The sequence below is a fragment of the Echeneis naucrates genome, chromosome 8, assembly GCF_900963305.1.
Source record: "Echeneis naucrates chromosome 8, fEcheNa1.1, whole genome shotgun sequence".
NCBI lineage: Eukaryota > Metazoa > Chordata > Actinopteri > Carangiformes > Echeneidae > Echeneis > Echeneis naucrates.
Window position 1 is genome coordinate 14,974,467 of NC_042518.1, and position 24,745 is coordinate 14,999,211.

Consider the following 24,745-nt stretch of genomic DNA (forward strand, 5'->3'; position numbering starts at 1 on the left):
CCCCATCACAGAGTAAAGCTTTCTCTAGTTAAACCCCCCCCCCCCATCACAGAGTAAAGCTTTCTCTAGTTAAAGCTCCCCCTACACGGAGTTAAACTCCACCTTTGAAACCTTTTGTTCAAAGCTTGAGGGCAGATGGCTGGGCACTGAGCGTTTACAATCATCATATTTCTTTGTACAATATCCACACATTATCATATTGGGCTTTGACCGGAGGTAACATGAGGTCAACCTGGTTTGTCCCCCTGCAGATACTCTACAGGGGACCTGAGCTTGTTGTAGCAAACTTATGATATTCCTTTTTATTTTTGTATTTCTGCAAAACTTTGGAAAACACACTGGAAGAACTCTGAGTGTCAATGGTACCAAAGTACTGATGTCCAAGCAATACAGACAACTAAAATCAATTCAGAGGCCACCAGAAGAAGGTCTATATCACCGGACAGACTTAAAAAACACTGCATGATCATAACAACTGATAAAAAAACCAAAAAACAAAAATTCACTGACAGTTATAATAAATATAAGTCGATCAGCAACCTGGAAATTAACTGATGATGTAATAAGGTAAACTTTAAAGGTCTCATATTGCACAGAGTGTCGCCTGCGTGCCTTCTCTGATTATAAAGTAGGCCTAGTATAAAATACTTTTAAGTATCAAAGCACGCTGTCCTTAGAGACATTAAACCCTTGGCTGTCAGGACCAACTTTATGATGTCACAACTTGACGGTCACTATTCAGGTCCTCTCTTCTGATTGCTCACCAACCTGTTGTTGCCAGAGCAGTATTCCTAACTCTGCAGCTTTTGTAAAATAGCCCTATGAATAATTAAGAATAAATGTTAGTTCCTCCTCAGTTATAGAGCAGGCCCATTTTTGTTAAAATACAGCAAATTCCGCAGCTATCTCCGGTGATGAATCTTAACTCAGAGCGATACACTGAATCTGGCAACTTGAATGTGGAACTGTCTGCCGACCTGTGAACGTCATCTCTGTAATCCAATACAGGGAAGGAAACTGCACCAACAATTCGAGTTCTTGTAAACAAAGAAAAAGAAGATTTCTTTCTGAAAAGAAAAAAAAAAAAAAACCCAATTCCAACCTCTGATTGTACAAAAACATTTTGATGGTGACGAGCAAGCTTTTCCTCAAGCCAAATGTTCAGATTGCAACCAGTTGCACTCTTGCTATTGGGGTGTCATTAGCAGAACAAATTTAACAAATTTGAAGAACAAATTGAAAGAACAAATTTATTATTTCTTAGATTTCAAAACAACAACCGTTTTGTTTGTCTTTTGCACATTTTAAAAGCTGTTTCAAGATAAGAAGCTGACGGTTCGTGACAGTTGTAGAATTCACAACGGGCTTTGCCATGTGAAAGCACAATGCAACTGCACAATGAAGGGGTTCGATGACTTATGTATATGGTGAATCTGATTGGAGACATAACCTAGGGCATTGTCTGAGAGATAGTTCTGAAATCCCAGAGTCAGCATTGTCAAAAATCATAGAGATAAATTGTTAGGACAGGGCAGAGAATGATCAGAATCTTGACTCTTCTTCAGTATGGTGAAATTCCTAGAATGTCCCAGTCAGCAGAGCAGGATTAACCTGATAAGGTGTTGGCGCAAAAAAAAGGCTGCCTTTGTTGTCAGTTGTCAGTTATGTTCACATTATGTTCAGGTTTATTGTCATATGTGTACCGCATAGTCACAAGCAACTCTATCAGCACAGTGACTTAGATGTAACACTTAACGTTAAATCGCTGGCAGAAGTCTTATATTTAATCCGCATACACAAGAGTAGCATTGATCCTTTAATTTACCTCCCAACGAAATTAACAAATAAATCAGTGTTAAACTGTTCTTTTGCTTCAAATCCCCAGTAACACAGTCACACAAAAACATAATAAACCACAAAACTACAATCACAACTCAGAATCACTATTGGCACTTTCAAGTACATACAGCTATAGTGTGTTTTCTTTTGTCCTTTCACAATGTCTCTGGGACTCATAGTGAGGCTATGATACCTTCAGTGCTCCCCTTTGTATCGTAAGTTTTAATAAGTTTTTTTTTTTTTTTTTTGGATATGCACAATAGATAGCATCATGGTCATTACCTATAGTATATCGTGTGATTGTGCTGTGGTTAATGTGTGTATCAGTCTATGCCTCTAGTAAATTACACATTCTATCAGGATTCCAATATTTTAATGTTGCGTAGGTGTGTATCCATCACTGAGATCAGACAGCTGCAAATTAGGTCTGCATTTCCACATTAAAGATGATTGAATAAAGCCGTTTGCACGGACTCATAAATAATTTAACACACTGTATTATTGGTGGGCTATTTTGCAGTATCGTAACACATCCAAATAATGGCAGTCTACATTTAGGGCATGTTGATGCAGTGACTTTCTCGACCACACAAACGCAAACATTCATTTCCTTGTGTGGGTCAGGAATGAGGGAGGATGGTGAAACTTGTCTGCTGTTTCCTTTTATTTCCCTACTTCCTCATGTTTTCTTTTGAGCTGCCAAAGATGAGGAATTTTTTACAGCATAGATTTTCTGTTCTTCGTGTGTTTTTGGCATGCGTTCGATGCAGATGTTCGTGATGATGTATGTAAGAGTTATTCTTACTGTCCTGTATTTATTGAGCTCTATCAGTCTTTCTTCCATGCCATGAAAAGATGAGTGAATTAACTTGTTCTGTTTAGACAACAATCATTTCCTAATGGCACAGCAGGACAACAAAAGCACTAACATTCCTCAGAACTTGTAGTCAATGTTTTTTTCTGAAGTCAGACTTCCACCTTGGCTAACTTGCTGGCATATTCTCCCAATTGAAAACATGGTACCTTAACACAATGTGAGCCAGCTGGAGTAATCACACGTGCTCATTATTCTACTGTGTTTGTATTAGACAGAAAACTAGAAAATTACAAATGTGTTTGCAACTGTCGAGCCAGCATCTGAACAAAGGGCATGATTTGCACTGAGCAAGCATCATCCCTGTGCTTTCAGTCCCTCCAGTTTATATTCAAATGACTCCATTATAATCCATTAGTGCTGGCATAGAAGCTGTAATAAGGACAGTGCCTCTCTCATTCTGAAACTGGCTAGCAAAGCACTGCTCTCTGCATTCAAGGCTGCTCCTCTCAAAATCCATTGTGCGTCACTGATAATTAAATTAAAAACCTGCTTTTACCAAATCCAAACGCTGACTGTTGGGTCTTCATTTACTCAACTGTGCATTTATTTCTAAACTAGTCCAATAAAAGTAGAGTTTGACTTTACAGCGTAAAAGCACATGATGTGACAAACCTGAAAGACTTGTGGTACCAGATTTAAAGAGCTATCAGCCCAAGAATAAAGCAGCACACTGTTGACATTCACAGTCATCGTTTTAATTTCATGGTTGTTAGCAAAATTAAAAAACATTTTCATTACAATATCTGGAAACACAACATTTAAAATGCAAATGAAATGCTGCACTTTACACTCTGCTCAGCATCAGTTACACCACCATGATAAACTAGTGCCAAAGCATCGCCCCCTGCTGGGGATACACACAGAACCTGAGGTTTGCTGAGTCCATTTTTGTGTTTTAATAAGTAGCAGTTTTAAACACGGGGCAACGTCATCAGTAATAAAGGCAATATCAAAAACCACATACAAAAATGAAAAGATTTAATCTGATCCTGATTGACAAGATGCAAAATGCTTAACTGACAGATTCAAATTGAGGCTCAGTAGCAGAAAAAGCCTTCACTCTTAAGGACACTTGGTAGAGCTGCATGTTTATATGTGGGCAAATTCAACTCAAGCCCAAAATATCTTTCCAGACTCCTCAAACATCAGTTCTGTTTTCTTGTATGAATTACGGATGAAGGCGGATGAAAAAGACAGTGAGATCATAATCTGAAGTCTAAAAGCTGCTCTTCTCTAAATAGTGGATAAATTCAGAGCTGTGTAGATCAAATTAATCGTAGTGCAGATGAACCCCATCAGGTTGCAGAGGTTGGACAAACCGTGGTAGCGGCTGAACGTACTCTTGTAGGCTTTGTATTTGGGGTCCTGCTCTTTAAGCTTGGCATATGCTTCTTTCTGGCTGCGAAAGCCTATCTGGTTCCCCAGGCCATGCTCCTTCTCCACCTTCCTCATCTGGAACATGATCTCTATGGCTGTTGGGCCAAACCACTGGGCGTTCAGACCTGCCATGAGCAATGCAACGAAGTAAAGAACCATCTGCAAGACAATAAAAGATAAAGAATCCTATTAGAGCACCACTTGATGATGATTTACTTTTCAATATTGTGATGTGCGAGCTTAGAGCTCTGACTCTGAAATGTATTTGTATCTTTATATCAGATATGATATTTGACCTGCACACTTTCATGCCAGTCCAGCAGCTCTCTGGGGTGATACACGGCATAAACAGCCAGACTAACAAAATTGCAACCCAGCAGACAATAGAAGTACACAGGAAAGAGTTTACTCTGCACCAGGCCAAAGGTGTGCAGAGTTACCTGCCACACCAACGCAAAACCTGGAAGCATAAAAGTCAAGGTCAGCAGAAGGACAAAGGATATTGAATGCAGCACTGAAGAATGTGCTTGGTATGTTCCAATCATCTTACCTGCAATGAAGGAAACCCAGACCTGCATGCCCCAGGAAAAAGAGAGCACCAGGAGGTGTAAAACTTTGATCAAGTCTGTTGGCTCCCCCTCTGTTGCCATGATGTCACTGCAAACTATGACAGACATGCACAATAACTATTGACCTTTGTGTTTCTGCGTGTGTCAATTAGCTTCAAATATCAGCCATTTCTCTTTGAACATGTTAATCTTGTGTTCTGAGTGATCAAAAATCACCTGGATTCTCTGAGACCTCAACAAGTGATAATAATAATAATAACAATAATAATAATAATAATAATAAAAAAACAGTAAAAGAAGCCTATGCTTTTTGGCTTTTGTCACTGAGAGGTCAACAGAGTACAGTGGTCTGCACAAGCCAAGAGAGAACATTAGTGTCACAGATAAGGGTGTTGTGTGTGGTGCTCAAATGATGTGCAGCAGACCTGATAAAGTCCCCATCGAGAGATAAGAGTGCAGAAGCAAAGCAGAGAAAATGTTACATTTCGGACTATTAGAGTCCACGGCGTGTCGAAATACTGCGATAAAGGCACCAGGTAACAGACTGACAGGCTAGCCAGCGTTAGCCTGTGGGCTAAGACAGAGTTACACAAGTCTCTCCTCGACAGCACTGCTGAAGTCATTTTAGACGAATTGCCAGAGGTTGCACTTACTCTGTCTCTCTGTCTTGTTTCTTCGGGGAGTTATTAGCGGAGCGGAATAGAAGTGAATAACGTTGGTGTGATCAAAAGTCCAACTGAGATACTTCCTCTGTCATATTATTATTTAAACAGGCCCCGCCCCCCGTGGCACAGGCGGACCAATCATATTCCTCCAAAATGAGTGTTTTTATAATAATAATTAAATATTCATACAGCGATATCCAGCTTTCTCTCCCGGAGCCTCCAATTGGAGTTAATATGTCGTAAGGAAGTAAATAATACGCACAATGTATGCAACATGCTGATTGCACTTACACCAGAAAACAAACTGTAAAAAGTCTGACACATTTCCCTATGGTTTTCACTCCAGGAAATATTTCAATAAATTGCATTCTTATTTTTTGTTTTGTATGTGTGTATCCTGCTTTGTATCGAAGACCCCAGCATAACAGAAGGACTGAATAAAGATTTTATCTATCTATCTATCTTCACCTCTTTGTAGGACAGAGGAGGCGGGGCTTCTTTTACAAGAAGAGATTTTCACTGGATACTCACAGCTGTCACTCCTCAGCTTTGAGCCAATCTTAGCTCGGAAAAAAAAATTCAACTAACCAATCAGAAGCGAGCATGGAGGGACCCTGTATCCGGAGGGACTTGAACACACAAAGCATCCCTGGCGGAGAAGCATCACTCCGGCAAGGCAACATCCCCATCGCTAAACTGCAGGCAGCCACTGCAGCCCACAACAGAAGAAACCTGCTCTGTAACGTCGCGTTTTACCAACAAACTCGATATTGATTTTCCCACCGGCTAACAGCCAGCGAGCTAGCTCGTCATCGCACAGCGGTGATTTATTTATTTGTTTTTGGCGCTTAGCGGGTCGTGGATCTGTTCCTGCAGACGGACAGTGAGTATGGCTGGAGTTAAACACAACAAGACATCTCATACATCCACAATATCCACAATATCCACAATGTAAAGGGCGGTCAAGATGAAAACAGGAGTCAGCCCACGTTCGTGTCCGTCCCATTGGCCTAAAACACCTTACTGTGATCTAAAAAATGATTTGATCATTACTGTATATATTTCCATACGCAGAGGTAAATCGGACTGTGGCTGAAAACTATTCATTAGGTGGATGCAAAACCATGAAAAGTGATGACTCGGTGGAAAACTTGCAAGTGAAATGATATAAAACATTCGCATAGCTGCTCTGGTTTAAAATTTTTTTTTAAAGGAAGTGCAGATTGAATGAAGTTTTCTGTGTCTGATGAAACAAAGTTAAAGCTTCAATGCTGTGAACTTCCCTGCAGGGATACAAGCTCACCAATGGGGCGCAGAAAGTCCAAGCGAAAACCGCCTCCTAAGAAGAAAATGACAGGAAACCTGGACACCCAGTTCACCTGCCCGTTCTGTAACCACGAGAAATCCTGTGACGTCAAAATGTGAGTTAAGGGGTCACTGTGACCTCAAAGTGCTTTAAAAAGATGTGGCGAAATGCACAGGCAATAATCTGACTAACTATCTAACTATCTGTTTTCCAGGGAACGGACTCGCAACACAGGAATTATATCATGCAGTGTTTGTCTGGAGGAGTTTCAGACTCCAATAACCTGTATCCTTTTAACCACCCAAGGAAGACAGCCTTACTGTCACCTGCCAGCTAAATTAGAGTTGGTCCTGGATCTGTGTATTTTAGGTTTAGGAGGGAAAGTCGTTTGAAATTGAGCCAAGCAACGATGATTTGTTTCTGGTTTGAATCCAGGAATTTTATCAGGCCCTTCTTAATATTGCCAGATGGTGAATTTTGGATCGTTTTCACTCTTTTCCTGTGAATCACTGCACTAACTCAGATAAAAACACTGTGCACATGGATGACAGCATCATCTATCAGTAGCTGTACTTAAATGCAGCTACAGGTGCATAACTGCAGATGAAAACATTTAACACTTGAAGTTACTGAAGTAAGAAATGTAATCGTTTTAGCATTACTGTGTGTGTGTCTTGCATGTACATGGGGAATTTCCTTTAACCTCTTCTGACCAGATCTGTCAGAGCCAGTGGACGTGTACAGTGACTGGATCGATGCCTGTGAAGCAGCTAATCAGTAGTGCTGTTTTTCTGTGACTCACCTTTTCTCCATCCTCACTCATGTTTCACTCTGTGATTCGTCTGATTATTCTCATTCTGTTTAGCAATGTGAAGTAAAAATCATGGTGTTTTCGTTCGTTTTTTTTTTTTTTTTTTTACACGGTACACGGTTTCATTTTGCTACAATGTGGCTTGCTGAGCATGACACATTTGTCTGGCTGGGCCAGAACGTCATCATGTTGCATAGTACAGTAGATGAATATTTTCTCTCCGGACCAAACTAATATATTAAGTTGAAAATGTATGTACTGACAGATAACATATTTCTAGTACAATAAAAACATTTACATACACTTGATCACAAATGACACAGTTTCCCCCACGGGATCAATAAAGTAATTTTGATTCTGAAATATATTTGATTTATGGCAGAGAAGCTTTCTTTTCTTTTGACTGTATGCCAATTATGAGACATTTTAATGAGATATCACCTTATAATGGACAGAAACAGGCCATTGATGCATGAAAACATTGTGGTGGGTGAGTTTTTTACTTTTTGAACTGCCATAATCTTTCATTTTTGGACCAGTATAAATATCTGTACTACCATTTTTTTTTTTTTTTAAACATCACTACTTCAGTGTATTTCACATTTTCTGTGTAATTTGATGTGATGAATGAGAAAACTAAAGCAGAAGAATATTTTTTAAGTGTTTTTATTGCACAAATGTCATGTTTAGTGAAAGGCATATTAAAAAAAAAAAAAAAAAAAAAAAAATGGTTAGCAACAATGTATAGTTTGAACAATGTTGAAAGCCAACACATGAGGGTGAAACATTACTATACATTTATTCAGCATTATTGCCCATCTGGATATCACAGGGGGGGGAAATTATCAATAAATTAGCTACAGTCTTATATTTGATCAAATAAAGGTAACTGGTCGTTTTAAGAATTGAGACTACAGTAAATAGACAAGAACTTTTCCCCCACTAGATGGCGTCCCAAATTCATAGCTGTGATGCTTCAGCTCAGTGTTAATGTGCTGGTCCACTTACTTTTGACACTAATTCAAAGCCAATGCTTTACAAAGAAATGCAGAGGGGTTGATGTTTAACACCACAAGTGTGTGAGTGTAAATTGTAAGTGTTTGTTTCTTCACTCTAATGTGTTGAGAATGAATCCTGTGACAGCTAGTGGCACCTCTAACATTACATTCAAGACATACGGTGGGTTAACAGCACGATGCAGAAAAAAAAAAAAAAAAAAAAAAAAGTTCATCTGTATATTTGGCATCATTCACATCAGTAACTATCAGCAAGCAGCTTAGTCTGCTTTGATACTGCCGTTTATTGCCAGTGGTGGACAAAGCTCTCAGACAAATTGCCTAAGCAAAGTAGCAATACCACAATGTAAAAATACTCCTTTTGTATGATCAGCAAAATGTACTCCAAGTGTAAAAAGTCAAAGTATTGAAATATTGTTACCTGTACTTGGAGAACATTTTAATAATGTAATTTGTTTTCTGTGTAAAAATCACATTTGGTAAAGTTATTATACTGACAAATAGAGTGGAGTATGAGTAAAAAGTGGCATCAAGTGGAAACTCAAGGATAATTCAAGTAGCCCAAATTTGTATCTCAGTACAGTATCCGGGTAACTGCTTGGTTACATCCTCCTACTGCACACAAAGTGAAGCCAGGTAAAGTGCAAATGGAGCAACAGCACTAAAACCAAAGCTCACTGAGGCAAAAGGGAAGCAGCAAATGTTCCCTGAAGTATGGAAGCAAAAGGACAACACCTTCATTTTCAGTACATGACCTACTGGTGACCTAGTTTATCTACCACACGTTAAAATGGATATTACAACACCTACATTAACTCTTAGTTTATCAATGCATTGTCCCACAGAGCTCTGCTAGCTTTTCCTAAAACTTTCTAAAAAAAAATAAAATAAAATAAATAAACAAAACAAAACAAAACCAAAGACTCCTACTGCACACAAGCCGTGTAAATCAGCCCCAGAAAATTGACAAGATGGGTAATTTGGCAGGCTTGAGAACACAACTATTTTTTAGCGCAGGTGCTCACAAAACAAAGAGACATCCACACAAAGCTACAAGTCCTGCGTTGCTCTGTCTTGGGTCAACCTGAGGACCCGGAGCTTTTGTATCATCCCGAGTGGTGGAATCCCACAGAGCCTGTGGAGCTCCAACACGGATTCTGTTCCAACTGGGTTAAGGTTCAATAGCACCAATCACAAACCGGTCACTTATTTCCTTTCAGACTCTGCTTTGTCAGTCAGTGTTCAAACTGGACAGGGAGGGTAGGGCAGTGAGACGAGGGATACAAAACAAACAAAAAAAGAATTCTCTAATTACAATGAAATATAAAAAGCAGAAAAAAAAAAAAAAATCTAAATCGCAGAGATCATTAAATTGCAACTTCTAAGTGTTGTCTGGGTGCGTTAGCAGAAATAAAACTCATCAGCGCAATGAGATACAGACGTTGGCCACTAAGCAAAATTTTTTGTTGGAAGTCAGTGTAAACATTTTTAGTTTTACTCATGGAAAGAAAAACAAGTCCTAAGAGTAAAAATATGTTTAGGCGGGAAAAGGGGCAATAAAGACAACAGTGACGTCAATCAGCGTTAAATAACAGTCTGGGAGGTTTGCTCATCACAAAGACAGTTGTGGTTGGTTGTCTGAAGTTAAAGCACAGAGGAGGGGTGGGTGGGGGGGGGGGGGGGGGGACTGAGGCTGTCCATTTTTTCTCTCTCTTTAATTTAATCTGAGTACTGGTTGTAGCCGTCAAACTCCACCTCACTGCCGTTGTTATAGTAGATCTCGGTGGGGTTGGTGCAGTACTTGTTGTCATAGACCTGGCGGGGAAGGCCGTAGGTGGTCATGCCCTGCTGGGAGGCCACTTTGTTGGTGCCCATCTGCAGAGAGATGGTGCTGGTGTCACAGTTACCCAGCTCTAATTTCTTGTCAAAGATGTGCCTTCTGGTTCCTGGAGCGGTCATGCCAGCCTGGACAGAGAGAGACAGAGAGAAAATGAAGTGAGGTGTAGGGGGGGGGGGGGGGGGGGGGGGTCATACAGCTCCACTGTAGGATTGTACGATTAAAAACAGAGTGAAAGCATGTTGACTGGCATGTTCTTTCATTATGCTGGAGATGGGTACTGTAGTTTTTTTAGTATAACCATGCACTCTGCTGCCTCAAATACCTGTTATTATCATACATCCCAGCCTTTTCCAATGCGATGCAAATACCAGAGCTCTGTTAGATGAACTCTGTGAACTGCTGTATGGTTTCAAACACGTTATGTGTCATGCTTCAGCCGTCCTCACGCAAACTGGATGTTATTGATGTAATGTAATATCGTATCAGCTCGGCTGCGAGTGCTTGGTTTGGTTGCCCTGTTACTTCCTTGCAGGAGTCTGATGTTTCAGCCATTAATCCGTCACTTTCAGCTCTTTTAGCCATCACATTTATTCATTCATTTTAACCATAAGAGAGCATTATTTCAACATTTCATTCAACTACTTAGAGCTAATAGTTAAGCTCAACTTTAATATGGAGCTTGAAGTGATTACAAAATGTTTTTTTTTTTTTTTTTTTTGCATTCCACTTAGATGTTTTATCTCACCCATTTATGGACAACTTTTATCTTTACTTACATTACTTACTTTATTTATCTGAACCATTAAGTTCCTTCATTTTGGCAAAATCGTCAGACCTCTGTTTTGTCTTCTTATTTTACGCGCAGTCTTTCTTATATATTTTATTTCAATTTATGCTTCCACTATTAGTAAAGCCACAATTTTTCCCGTCTATTGCAGAATATCTTTGTTGTCAACAAGAAATAAGAGAATAACACTTCCCCTTTCCTTACCCTTTAGACCAATTCATCTTCATGCTCAGACTTGATATGCTAAGAGCACTGCATAAAAACATTTTATCATTTTAGCGTACAGACTCTCACCTGACTGGCTCCCTTGTTGGTACCCATCTGTAGGCTTATGGTGGACTGGTCCAACGGGTTGTCCATGCCCATCTTGGCATCATACAGGTGCCGTCGCGTGCCATAAGATGTCATACCCTTTTGGCTGGCAAGCTTGTTGGTGCCCATCTAGAGATACAGCAACAGGGAATATGGGAAATAACGTGGGAGCTGGTTTCGTTTTGGGACATAGCTGACAGTTTGGACAGTATCTGTGCGATCAAACATGAATGATGGTCACACTAATGTGTTCTGTTCTCCCTTCATTATTGATGAAGACCAGTTGAGACTCATTCACTGGCAGAACATCTTCAGACGCATGAATTCACAATCTCGATTTAACAATGCGACCAGGGGTGGTGAAGTGTTTCAGTGCAGTGCTCCTGCTGTTCTGACCTGCAGGCCTATAATGTTGCGTCCCTCTCTGAGCTTCTCTGGAGCGAAGCGGCGCTGTTGCTTCTCAGCATACTTCACTCCAAAGTCGTACTTGGAGTGGAAACCTTTGGACTTGGCCTGAGAGAGATAGAGAGAGAGAGAGAGAGAGAGATAGAGAGAGAGAGAGAGAGAGAGAGGTGGCAGAGACAGAAGGGAAAATGGTGGTAATATAGTATTTTTTTCATAACCATATTGTTTTTATTATCCTGGTGCTGTTGCCATTTTGTTCTAATCCACGCAACACTAAGCACAGACACACACATAGGTGAAGTAATGTGTGCAATGCAACCGTAACAATATGCTTAAGTATTACTTATAGTGTCTGTGAGCTAATAGTTATAGTTTTTCTAATTATTGCTGGTTACACCTGATTCTCCAGATTACACTTTCCTACAACAGATATGACAGGAGTGTGGGAGTGTGTGTGTGTGTGTGCACAGAACTCACCATTCCAACCAGAGCAATGAGCGTGGACTGGACCTGAGTGTGGTTGACATTCTCAAACAGATCGTTGGCCTCAAAGATGTCATGTGGCCTCAGGCCATAGTCTGTGATCGCACGGACAAAATTACCGATGTTTTCCAGCTGAGCACAAGGGCAAAAAAATTCTGACGTGAGAGAAGAGCATCTATCTGACATCTTGACAAGTTTTGTCCACCTTGAATTACAGCTTTACAGTCAAAAATATTTTAAACTTCCACACTTCTAAATTTTACTCGATGAGAATAGAGACCCCTCATGTGTCTGTACAATAAATATGACGCGTCTGCTAGCAGTTGGTTAGCTTAACTTAATGAAGAGATTGAAAAAAAAAAGCATGAAATATAGCATATTAACTTATGAAGCACTCATTGTTTTGTTTAGTTATTTTTTCAAAAAGATTATTTTTTTTATTTTTATTCCTTGTGCTAAGCTAACTAGCTGCTACCAGTAACTTCATATTTATATACAGTAAATGTACCTAAACACTTCCCACTAGAAAGTGGCTGAGCATTTTTCCCCAAAATGTGGAACTCCTCCTCCCATACTGATAGCAGTTTAGTGTTGGCAGCAAAAAGAATAAATAAGATGCTTTTAAAAATGCACAGACACAAACTAACTGTCAACTGCTCAATAGTGGATCTCGAGGCTTTCCCTGCATCTGTATGATGTATGAGCCCATTTGAAAGCCTGACTGTGTAGTACATCCGATTGCAGCAAAGGTAATATCAACAGAAGAATATCTGAAAAGGGATTCAATTAATCCTTAGAAGTAACATTTGTCTTTTCAAGCCTGTATAAGGCTAATAAATGCCACATCGAGATGGGCTTCATTTGATATGGCAGCTACTTTATGGAATGTAAATAGGCTCTGTGTTGTCAATGCCAATATGGCAGACTGACCAAATTCCACATGCTCTGGAAAACATCTTTGACTTTGAGACCAGCAGGACAAATAAGGCCTTTTTTCCACCATTGAGCTGGTGCATTACCTGGTGCCAGTTTTGACTGGAGTGGTTGATCTTTTTCACAGAACCTGGCTGAAGAACATTAATGAGCCTACAAAGAAAGAGACACAGAATTCAAGAAAGCCTTTAGAGGGGGATGTTATATCATCGTGGGACAGTCACTGAAACGATTACAAAGAAATATCTGAGGTTGTTGTGGAGTTTCTCACTCGCACAACAGGACTCCATCCTTCAGACTCTCCATGAAGTTGTCCCCCATCCTCTTGCCAGTCACATCCTGAATCCACAGCCTTAACTCCTCCTCCTTATGGGGGTCGTACTTCCCTGCAAGCTAAGAGAATGGGGAAGAGGTCAAAGGTCAAATATAGGTCTTGGCTTTTGCTTTATGTTCACATTTGTTCCAAAAAGACAGTTGATTTCAGCCCAACAGCTCTTCAGTCCAAGCTTTCAGTTTGTTGTTTTAAGCACTTTGGGAGGTGTTTCTGTCCACATGATGGTATGACAAGTTAGAGCCACAATAGTAAATATGAATAGGTACTTACTAAACATTTTATTCTCAAAATCCAACCCCTGTTACATTTTTAACAACCAGCTCTCCAGCAATTGTTGGATTAATAGCAGATGCGGGATATTTGAAAGTTGCCAATTTTACCTGTTAAAAAGTCAATGGCTTCTTTCAGGAAATTTCTTTGAAAATTGCATATGCATTAAATCGGGCTCTCGCCTGTTGGCTTTGAATGGAAATGATACAATGAAATCCTCTGAGGGACGGAATAAAAGCAGAGGAGATTAGATAATGTCATAATGTCTTAAAATGTTTAAAATACGCAGACACAAAGTTTAACACATGTTTCCTTCACATCTGAGTTCAAGTCTTTTGTTCCTGTAATAACTCTGGTCTCTGCCTTCACTTTCTTGTAAAGCACATTAAAACTGTAATGTCAGTGAAAGTCTTACTGCATAATAAGAAGCACTTTGAGATGAAGGGCTTAAAAAGAACAGGAATGAAAATGAAAATGAAAAAGGCCTGTGGACATTCCTGCTTAGAGAAACACTCTGGCCTCTGTCCTTCTTCTCTCCCTGTATTTCCTTATTGGCTCAAACACATTGCCTTAATACTTTGAATTCTGGCGTCGGGTTTAAGGCTGCTCCCCCTTGTGTGCATGCATGCGCATGCGCGCGCACACACACACACATCCCCTTTTCTTGAATGTTCTGCAGATAAGTCTGGGATCCCCAGCCAACACAAACAAGTATTTCATAGCAACAGGGATAGCGGAGCTTCCAGTCCATCACACCAAACTTGGGAGAAACAGCTTTCCCAAACGCTCCTCCCTCTCCCTCTGCCTCCAATCGCTCTCTGTCTGTGATTGGCCTGGTTCATATTTCTCTCTCTCTCTCTCTCCCTTTGGGTTTTCCAGAATCTGCCCTTTTACAGTGAGTTGACTACTCAGGCAAACCACGTCTGATAAAGACAGGCCAAGATCGACAGGTCCTGCCTCCAGCTGAGGTACTTGAGCTCAGTCTGATTTAGCTGTGTTGGTCTTTTCATAGTAGAGCTCAGGAATGTAGTCTGAACTGGTTTTTTCTGAACATTTGTTTTGTTTTTTACTCAGAAACATGAATCACAAAAAGAAAACTAGAATGGAGCGTGAACACTGAGGAATAACTCATTACATTTTTTTCAAGAAATAGTGATGCTGGATATCAAACATTTCTTTACCAATGGTTAGATAGTCTTGCGTTATCTAGAGGAAGGTCACCTTGGACACAAATGACAATGTAGAACAGAGGTAAACACTGAATTTAACACATAAAGAGAGGAGTCAGGAAGTTAGGTATACAGAAATGTCTATCTATAATTAACAGGCATAAGCACGCACAAGCCACACTAAGCTACTGGTCACACCAGACCAAGTAAGGCGGCAGTGACACATCTCCTGACGTACTGAAATGAGTGACACGGCATTTTACCGTCTGGAAATTTAAGCTTCTTTTTGTTGACGGAGGATTCTGTCAATTCTTCAAATTAGTACAACAGTGTAAAAAAACTACAACAGTCCTCCATTTAAAACCTTCAAGTTAAAGTGAACATGATATGGTAAATATAATTAAAGCAATGGAAAATAACTAATTGAGCATTTAGTTGTTAGTGTTTAGGTTAATAACTACTCTTTCGTCTTTGGTTGCCGACTGGGGGGTTGTGAGATGAATAATGGGAAAGAAAAAAGAAAACAAAGTTCTGCTGCATAAATTTGTATTTATGTTTTACATACTTCCTTAATTGTGGCTTTTTTGTTTAATTGTGGACTAACTTGACCTTGCTCAGCTGCAAACAATTATTTAAATGAAACCATCTGTTTCTCTGCTAACAGCTTAAGTGAAACGTGACAAAACACCCAAAATAAAACAACTTTTTTCGGAATGGGTCAGAAGCCAAAAAGCTTGTGAAGCATTGATTAAATCTTTATGCATGTATTATATTTTTTAAGCTTCAAATATGATTTTATGTGCAAAAAAAAAATCTGTCAGTAAGCTAAAGGTTGTGGAGAAGAAAGTACAATATAGAACTTTGAAATGTGGTGTAGTAGAAAACATAAGTATCTCCAAACTGTGCTTAAGATGTGTGTAAATGTAAAATTTCTTCTTGCACATCTGAGACGTGTTACTTCGTTGGATGGTGAAAAAAGTTTTATTTGAAAAAAAAAAAACAAAAACAAAAAACAAAACTCTATTTCTTTAATAAGGGTGTCAAATTAAGTTTTAGCAAAACTCAGCACTGTAGCCGGATATTTTAAATGATGTGGTTATAAAAAAACAAAACAAAACAGGAGAAACGCTAAAACACAATGTAATCTCAGCACGGTATTCTAATGCCTTCTAATGTCAGCCTGATCTCAACTTTGCCAAACATTCACCACTATAAGCTACTTCTCATGGACAACAGACAAAAATCAGGCTCCAGCAGCAAAAACTCTGATTGTAGTGAGAAATGTATGTTTGGGTCAATCTATAATCATCATCATCATCATCATCATCCACCAACATTACTATGTGCAGTCCAACAAAAGAGAGCAGGTCATCAGTGTAAATGTATCAGATCTTTGTAACTGCTGAGTAGAAAGCTAACAGTTGCGCTGAAGTCATTTCTTTGTGAGCGTACAGTGGATTCACTGGTATGAATCTGTCCCCTCCATCCATCTCGGTTCTGCCAGGACAGTGTTTTGTCATGCTCGACTTCACTGTAAATTGTTTAGACTAAAGACACTTTCTCAAGTTCCAAGTCACAGCGCGGCCACTCCTTAAAAGGCCATTGGATGATGGCGATGTACCTGTCAGTCTCCTCGCAGCATCTCTGCTCCTCTCTGATGTCATGCTACTGGAACCTGCCCGCTGGAAGGAGAACTTCATCTCCTGGCTGACGTTGTTTCTGTTGTACAGAAACTATGGTGCACGTCTTTACCGCTCTACCTGGCCCTTGTGCATATAGTCGACTTGGAAAGGGTACAAAGATGGCCGCAAAAATAACAGCCACACTAGTGCCAAAATCTCAAACTTTCATTCCTGACTAAAGCGCCCGCTTACTGCTTTGGAGCACTAACGGAAGGAATGTGGCTTTCATCGGGTGCAGTGCACCTCAGTGTGAGATTAAAGTAATGATGAGAGATGGTACTATTCAGGGAAGAGGCCACGTCCCTCCAGGACAATAACAACGGCAACGATGATGATTTGGGTGTTGGAACAGTCACAGGCTGACCTTTCTCAAACTGTCAGCGGCTCTGACTCACCCCAGCGTACCGAGCCACTGCTGTCATTACGCTGCCGCGAAAAAACAAAACGCATCTCAGCTTTGTCAGGATCCTGATGGCTCAAACTGGAAGAATATGCATGTTGAAGGTTCGCTGTGTTCAGCCTCAATATGTGAGATCATGTAAATCTCATGTTGTCACACTTTAGCATCTATCAATGCTAACAACCCTCAACTTGACAATACTCTGGAGAGAATTCAGTCCTTCACTCTTCACCACATCCCCTCCACAGGTAACTTATCAGATTATGAACTCTGCTTCAGTTAGATTATCATAACATATTTAAAGTAGCTGGAAATACATCAAAATGCTGCTCAGAGAGTAACACACTAAAAATAATGACCAAATCTACTACTGATCATTTTCCCTTTTCATATTTACTCATTATTTTGACATCAGTGACATGTGAGAGCTGGACAAGTTGTAGTATTTCTACTACCAACTACTTCTTATTTACTAAGCAACTCCAAATTAAATGTTCTCATAATCATTTACAGCATGCGCTTTTATTTTGGCAAATGAGGCTTTCACCATCAGAGAGGGTCAGACATTCCTGTTTACTCATCAGTCTGTCAGAAACCTGAAGGCTCGTAGTCACACACCTTTCGAAATCATTCATTTCACTCAGTTTGGAGACAAATGAGCTAATAACACAATGCTTCACAGCACAAGTCAGCACCCTGCCGTCTTTGTGCTGCTCTCTGCCCTGACCCCTCATAATCCCACAAATAATTTGTCAACCAAGACTTACTTTCAGCTCCAAAACAATCAGCACCCGCGCTGTGGGATCTGTCCTCAAAAGGCCAAAGACTGCGTTTCCCACGCACACAACAGCGAGCTCACAGCATAATGTCGATTAGTCAGCGTGAACATCTGCTCTGGTTATGGGCAGCTTGTGTGTCTTTATTTAGTGTGGAAGGATGAAACATACGGTTAACAGGCTGCCCAGGTAAACATGGATGACTGCAACGTCCTAAAATTCGTCGATCTAAGGACTCAATATATAAACAAGTGTCTAACCACAAAACCTGCTGATGGTTCAGTTTGAAGCAACCTGCAGTTAGTAATGATTCAGGAGGACATTCAAACAGGGCCAAGGAGGAAATTATTCATATTATCCGCCATGCTGTCTGGGAGGGCCTGCGGGCCCTCTGTCGACCCCTGCCCCCCCGCCACCACCACAAACAACAACAACACACAGAGAGAGAGACAGGTGCTGATGCACAAACACTTACCTTACTCTTGACCTCTGCAGAGAGTCCGAAAGCTGGGCCACTCCTGAAATGTGTTGTCATTGTGTAGTTTGGTCTATTTACAGTGGAGCCGAGCTGGGCTTTAAAAATGGAGAAGCAGGCTACAGACACACACACACGCACGCATACACGCAGACTCACACATGCACACACACGCACACATACACACACAGTCCGGAGCAGACCCCTGGGTACCTGCGCCCTGCTCTTCAGATGGTCGGAAGGACTTTGGACAACTTTCCGTCTCTGAAGCTCGGATCTGAATCTTTTTTAAACGCGTCCCATGTGTGCGCGCTCTGATTGGCCGCCGCCGCCGACCAATCGGAGGGGGCAGCCTCCTCATCCGGGGTGGCGGCGGCGGGGTGATGTCACCGCTCGGGTATTACACTCAACGAGTGTCACTTTTTCCACCTCCAGGCCGCCCAGGGGTGCGTTCCGCTCCCACCGTCAGGCTCCGTGACGAAGTTATGTCACCGACGTGTTTGTTTGCGGTCAGAGCCTGAAAACATCAGCCAGCCTACCTGAGAAACTGCAATGATGGGAGACCTCAAGGCGGCCGAGGTGTAGACTGAATGAAACAGCTGGGAAAAAATGTCAACACAGTAAGAGCAAAAAAAAAAAAAAAAAAAAGATGGTGATGATAATATGAGTTAAACAACAACTTCTACGATAAAACTCTCCCTTTTTCTCAGCACATTATGAGTTCGTACTCCGTGATTTTGGAAAATATCTGCTGTGTTTCACAGCCTCCTTCTCCTTCTCCTCTCATTTCCTTTCCTCGACTCACATTAAGTTTAAAATGTATTTGTACACAAAAAAGGAAATTCAAGGGAGCAAAATCACTGGAAGGCATTCCGAGAGGCTTTTTAATGAGCTTTAACAAGAGACATAATGTTACCAAGCAAAACATTAACAAAGTGTACAAACCACAGCCTCAATTCACCCCTAGGTACATTTAGTGGCTACTGAGGAGCTTTCAGTTGTAATCCACAGTCTTTCTCAGCTTTCTGTACTCCATTGTGATGTAGATTTTATTATTATTCTTATTATTATCTCAAGGACTCTGTCTGTGTTGGCTGAAAAGATTGAGATTAGAAGTGCGTCCCTGACCTTACAGACAGTGGCTGACAGTGATCATGACTGATTCAGTCCTTGTCAGTAGAAAGGATTGTTTCACGTTCAGTTTTTAAGACAACACGGGCAGGAAAGCTTTAAAAAGCTCGGCGCACTTGGTGTATATCTATATGGTGCTGTGGGACTGATAGCAGCATATTTGACGTGTGTTTGGCTGTGCATGCTTGCTACCGTAGAGCCTCTGACGTCGCTCTGGTAGCAATGAGGTGGTTTTCCTGTTTTACTCCAGTGTGTAACACCTCCTTCCCCAAATAGCTGAGTGGATGACAAGGAAAGGAATGCAGCAGATTCAGGGGGGTCTGTGGAGGGACTGACGATGATTCACCCTCCACTGTATCATTTGTGTGTGTGTGTGTGTGTGTGTCACTAACAGACCCGTGGCAGGTGTGCTGATGGAGCAGCAGAAGAACATCCTGGAAAGGCCAGGGACGATGACAGAGAGGTGGGTTACACTATGAGACATGTGGCATCGCTGGTGCTGGTACACAACGAAGGCACGCTAATGCAAGATTACTGGAGGTACGCTGTGAGCAAGCAACAATGCAAAGGGCTTTGGTCAGTCAGTCAGTGCTGGATTTATACACACAGCTGACAATAATTGCTGCAGAACAATAGCCTGCATGAGCACACAACCCTTTAGCTATCTTCACAATGCAACACACTGCAACTGTGCTGTTAAACTCTGGCATGAAAACATCAGGTGACCAAAGAATGGTGTCAACACAAACCACATCAGCTTTTCTGCAGTTCAGGATCCTGAACCTTATTAATATTGATCCTGCAGTAAAAAAAAAAAAAAAAAAAAAAAAAAATGCTCTTCGGAACATGTGGTGTGATGGATAAATGTGATACAGGAGGCATCATGGCTCGAATAGCAAGATGATTTATCCATGAATGAATCTGAGAGGATACAGAAGGAGCCTGTGTGGCAATTACAGGGAGTCATAAAACTGCAAACAGCCAAAGCTCCACTGGGCTCCAGTGTAATGGATGTCAGTGAGGACGCCATGTCACGTTTAATGCAATGTTTCTGGGAATTTGTGTGTTTTGACCTTGGAGGGGGTTGTTTTTCTGTACTTACACATGAAGGGATTAGAAGAGACATTATCAAATAGTATTTTCAGATTTCAATGTTCCTGGTCAGATATATTAAATTTGATATGCCATAAAAGAGTTTAGTATTTCTCTAGGCACAGGCTCAGCCCCCCACCCCCACAGCCTCACTGGCAAACTGTCACTCAACAAGGTTCACGTTCTGATAATACAGGAATCCAAAGAGATACAAAAAGATGCGGATAGAAAAATAATATACAACAGGCAGAACAATTACAAAGATTCAATAATAGCAAAGAGAAAACAACTACCAGGAGACTGAAAATGATTCTAAAGGGAAGCAAACAGACACACAAGAACTAAAGGATGACACACTGTAAACAGATATAAAGTGAAGACAAAGAGATGTAAAATATCAACACCAATGAGAAATAAACCCCAAAGAGACACAAAACAAACACAAAGATACGTAAATGACTACAAAAACACATTAAACTATATATATATATATATATATATATATAATCTGGAGAATTGCAGTAGAAATGGATAAACTTAAAGCAGTTGTTAGAGAGGAAGATGCAAATAAAGAAAAAGTGCTAATTGCTGAGAATACCTGGTTTCCAGTTAATGCCCTGTAGGTGGCTGAATGAACAGTTTGGAAGTGAACACTGAAATTAGCTAAAGTAACGACAGAAAAGTCAGAACTGAAACAGTTCAAGTGTCATCTGAAGAGTACAAGCTGAAAGTGCTGACTGAAAGCACTTGAAAGGTAAAATAAATGACAGTGGAAAGTTAAAAGTCAGTTGAAGCGGCGGAGACACTCCGGGTGTGTGCACTGATAACACTCGACGACACGAGTTCAATTGCCATTGGATCAGTCAGCCCGCACTGAAAGCAGCTGATTGTCATTTAATGGCTCACAGATTTTTTTTGAATCCGACACACAATGAAAAATGTTTGAAATTTCAGCCGAAGTTGAAGTGCATGGGTTGATAAAGGTGATTGAATGAAAATGTCTGTCGTGCTGTGAGCAGTGTTAGAAATGAAAGCACCTCCATCATCAGATGAAAACAGTTGAAATTCTCACCACAGTATTGAGGCGTGTGTGTGTAATCTCACATGACCGGGTCTGGATAGTTTCATATGACGTATCATTCAATTTGACAACTTTCATCATGAATATTAAGACTATATTAAATATATAATAGCATTCAATAAAGAGAGTTAGAGTTTCTCCTTTGGAACTGGCCCCCAGTGCTTTGTAACCCTAACTTTCTATAATGATTACAAGAAAACAAAAAAGAAAATGAATTATTAAATGTATAGATTGAACTTCTCCTTTTGCTCATACTGTTCCAAAGGTGGAATCTGATTTCAGTATTTAATGAAGTCCTGGCTATGGCTCTGATGAGCTCAGTGCATTAATAACTTCTACTTTACTAATCATGCTTTGTTTTAATAACAGGGTACAGAATCATAATGGACATCATGAACTGGTTGACCCTTTACCTCATGCTATTAAAATTGTGGACTTTTTAAAATTTTTGCATTTTGTAATGTTTCTAAGATGAACCAACGCTGCAGTATCAAAATGATCAAACAACAGGTTACCTGAAACAGCCGGTTGGAATACAGAGGTCTGCACATGCATATACACACGCACAGTCACCCTCTGTGTTACAAACACACACACACACACACACACACACACACACAGCAAGGGTCGTATAAACATTTCGCTGAGAGAAGAAGAAGCATACACATGGAATTCGGACACTTTATTTGGGCATGATGGGAGAAGGGAAGGGCCTGGGCTGAGACGGATACAGATGTAATGTCTTGTGAAAGAGGAATCCCTCATACTAAAAATATAAAATAAACTGTAGTCTGATAATTACTGTGAGATGGGATTTACTGTTAACATTCAGTCTAAGATCACCTGACACTTGAGCTAATTGTCTACCTCTGGGCACATTTACTGTGTGGGGAAAAAGTCACGTGGATAGTGGCTGATGAGTAGAGAGGCCTCATTTCACTGGAAAGAGAAATCCTGCGATAATATGCTTTGTATTTACTGTGTTGACTTGAAATGGATGAGGGCTGGAGTTTGCGGCCAACCAAACAAGGGAGCAGTTTAACTGTCTGATGATTTACAATTTCAAATTTCTGCCCGGACTGAAATATCCTGTACGCACAGAGAGAATTATGACTCGAGAGTAACACCAACAGTGAATACGTTCACATGGGATGGCAACAGAGCTGTTCTGTATGGAGGCAGGAGGTGGAAGACAAGTCATGAGTCATGAAAAGGGCCAAAAAGTACACAGAGCATTTCAAGGTCATTAAGGGTTCAAGGCAGAGAGATGCAGAAGCACAGAAAGGGAAGGCGATGAGGGGGTAGAGAGGGAGATTAGTGAAGTTTCAGGAACTCAGAAGGGCATTTCTACAGTAAGCTGCCTCTCCCTCCACCCACCGAGCCCTCTCCTCACTCCACTCCGTCTGGCTATTTATGGTAGAAGGCCTGAAGATCCTGTGCAGTGCAGAGAAGTTCTGAGGGCTGAGTTCATGGCATCATAATTCCAACCTGTCGCTACAGCAGGACAGGAAGCTTCAAACAAACCTGGATTTGGTCACCAAAACGGCAGCGCACCAACTCAGGGCCACGAAGATATATAGATTTGTTTTATTTATTTTTGTTGCTCTCCTCGATCCTTCTTGTCCTTCAGCTCATTCAACACGATTTCATGTAGAAATTCAAACTTGAGATCATGTATGTAAGATCTGACCTTAGATTAGACTGTCCGTATAAAAATGATTTCACTCCCAGCAGAAATACTACATCAGGACTGTAGCAGTAGCAAAGAAGCTAAACTTTGAATGAATGAATATTGGTTTGGTGTGTCTGACTGATACATTATTGTAAATGATTAGACGTTTAATACTAAAGAGTATCAGCAGGATGCTGAAGCTGCTGTGGGTGGAACCACCCTCTTCCTTAATATCTATATTTAAACCAAAGAGCAGAGCTCAGATTCATAAATCTGTTTTCAACCTCCACTTCACTTGATTTCAGTATTTCATATCTTACAATGTTCTGTTTCCGTTTCCTATGATTTAATCCTGCAGGAAGTATGGTCTTTTCTCTTGAAGACGTCCCTTTTCCATGTTCCACCTGAGCAGTGGTGACACAGCACCACAGCACGTACCGGACTGTCCAACTTTTCAGTTGTCTTCACAGGCTGGTGACATCTTTGGCACAGGAAGGTGGGGACATTTGGCTGCTGCCTGGCTTGCTCACCTCTGGGCAGAAGGTTTAAGCACCTTATAAAATCGGCTCTGTTTGTGGACACTCCAAAGTCTGGAATGCTGATTTTTTTTTCTATTCTTTTCATTTTACATGTTTTTGTTTCCCCATGTCTGGGAAAGGTCTTCACCATAAATTCCTCCTGAAATAGCCATATCCCTATAATCTATTTATTTTTACATAATTATAACTTGCCCAGAATGATGGCTGGCTTGTGCTGCTCACAAGGAACAAACTTAAAAACACATATTTGTGCCTTTAAGAGAGGAAAACAGGGGTTTCGACATTTACAGACATCAATTCTTTGATTCCAAACATCACACAGTAGGTGAGGCTGCTTCTCTGCAGTAGATTCATAAATGAAATCACCCCAAACACTGACATGCACGACAACGATTCTTTGAGTTAGCTGTGTGATAATGCGTGTTGAATCCGGTGTCGACAGGCGGTGCATTATGGGAACATGCAGGTGTTTTTCTCTGTGTACACAACAGGCAGGTGATGATTTTCACCCAGCGTGTGAGTCAAGTCCACGGGATGGATGTGTGCTGTAGTAGCAGGAGAAATTTTTCAGTGAGCCTCTGTTATGTGACCATGTTTGGTAAAGCTCCTCAAGCACAGTCTCTGACCAAGCCCCTTGACCGATTGGTGTGTGTGTGTGTGTGTGTGTGTGTGTGTGCGCGTGCGTGTGTGTGTGCGCGCATGTGTGCGCGGGAGATGGTTTCAATCACAGTCCAACTGTGGCTCAGACACCCCCACCCTCCCCTAACCCCTTCAACATTTTCATTTTCCTTGCTCCCTCATACCTTCCCTTCATCCATATTTCAGCCAAACTTTCATTCTGAATGTCTCTGTGCTTCAGCCTTCCATTTTGTTGAATATCTCCATCACTCTCTCACACGCACGC

General features: G+C 40.8%; 3 protein-coding genes across 3 annotated transcripts; 1 reads left to right on the forward strand and 2 right to left on the reverse strand.

Moving 5' to 3' along the window:
- Positions 1-3,395: 3,395 nt before the first annotated feature.
- Positions 3,396-5,412, reverse strand: tmem205 (transmembrane protein 205). The gene is made up of 4 exons (XM_029508329.1): positions 5,316-5,412; positions 4,644-4,757; positions 4,390-4,553; positions 3,396-4,252 (listed from the first exon to the last, which is right to left on the reverse strand). Exons 2-4 carry the CDS (start codon positions 4,741-4,743, stop codon positions 3,950-3,952), a joined length of 567 nt encoding a protein of 188 aa, XP_029364189.1. The 5' UTR covers positions 4,744-4,757; positions 5,316-5,412; the 3' UTR covers positions 3,396-3,949.
- Positions 5,413-5,990: 578 nt separating this feature from the next.
- Positions 5,991-7,512, forward strand: elof1 (elongation factor 1). The gene is made up of 4 exons (XM_029508330.1): positions 5,991-6,210; positions 6,617-6,748; positions 6,848-6,918; positions 7,350-7,512. The coding sequence occupies exons 2-4, from the start codon at positions 6,633-6,635 to the stop codon at positions 7,412-7,414; spliced, it is 252 nt and encodes an 83-aa protein (XP_029364190.1). The 5' UTR covers positions 5,991-6,210; positions 6,617-6,632; the 3' UTR covers positions 7,415-7,512.
- A 2,667-nt stretch (positions 7,513-10,179) lies between these two features.
- On the reverse strand, positions 10,180-18,345 carry cnn1b (calponin 1, basic, smooth muscle, b). Its single transcript, XM_029508320.1, has 7 exons — positions 18,327-18,345; positions 13,492-13,613; positions 13,307-13,373; positions 12,282-12,419; positions 11,796-11,912; positions 11,382-11,528; positions 10,180-10,425 (listed from the first exon to the last, which is right to left on the reverse strand). The coding sequence occupies exons 2-7, from the start codon at positions 13,539-13,541 to the stop codon at positions 10,180-10,182; spliced, it is 765 nt and encodes a 254-aa protein (XP_029364180.1). The 5' UTR covers positions 13,542-13,613; positions 18,327-18,345.
- Positions 18,346-24,745: the final 6,400 nt, after the last annotated feature.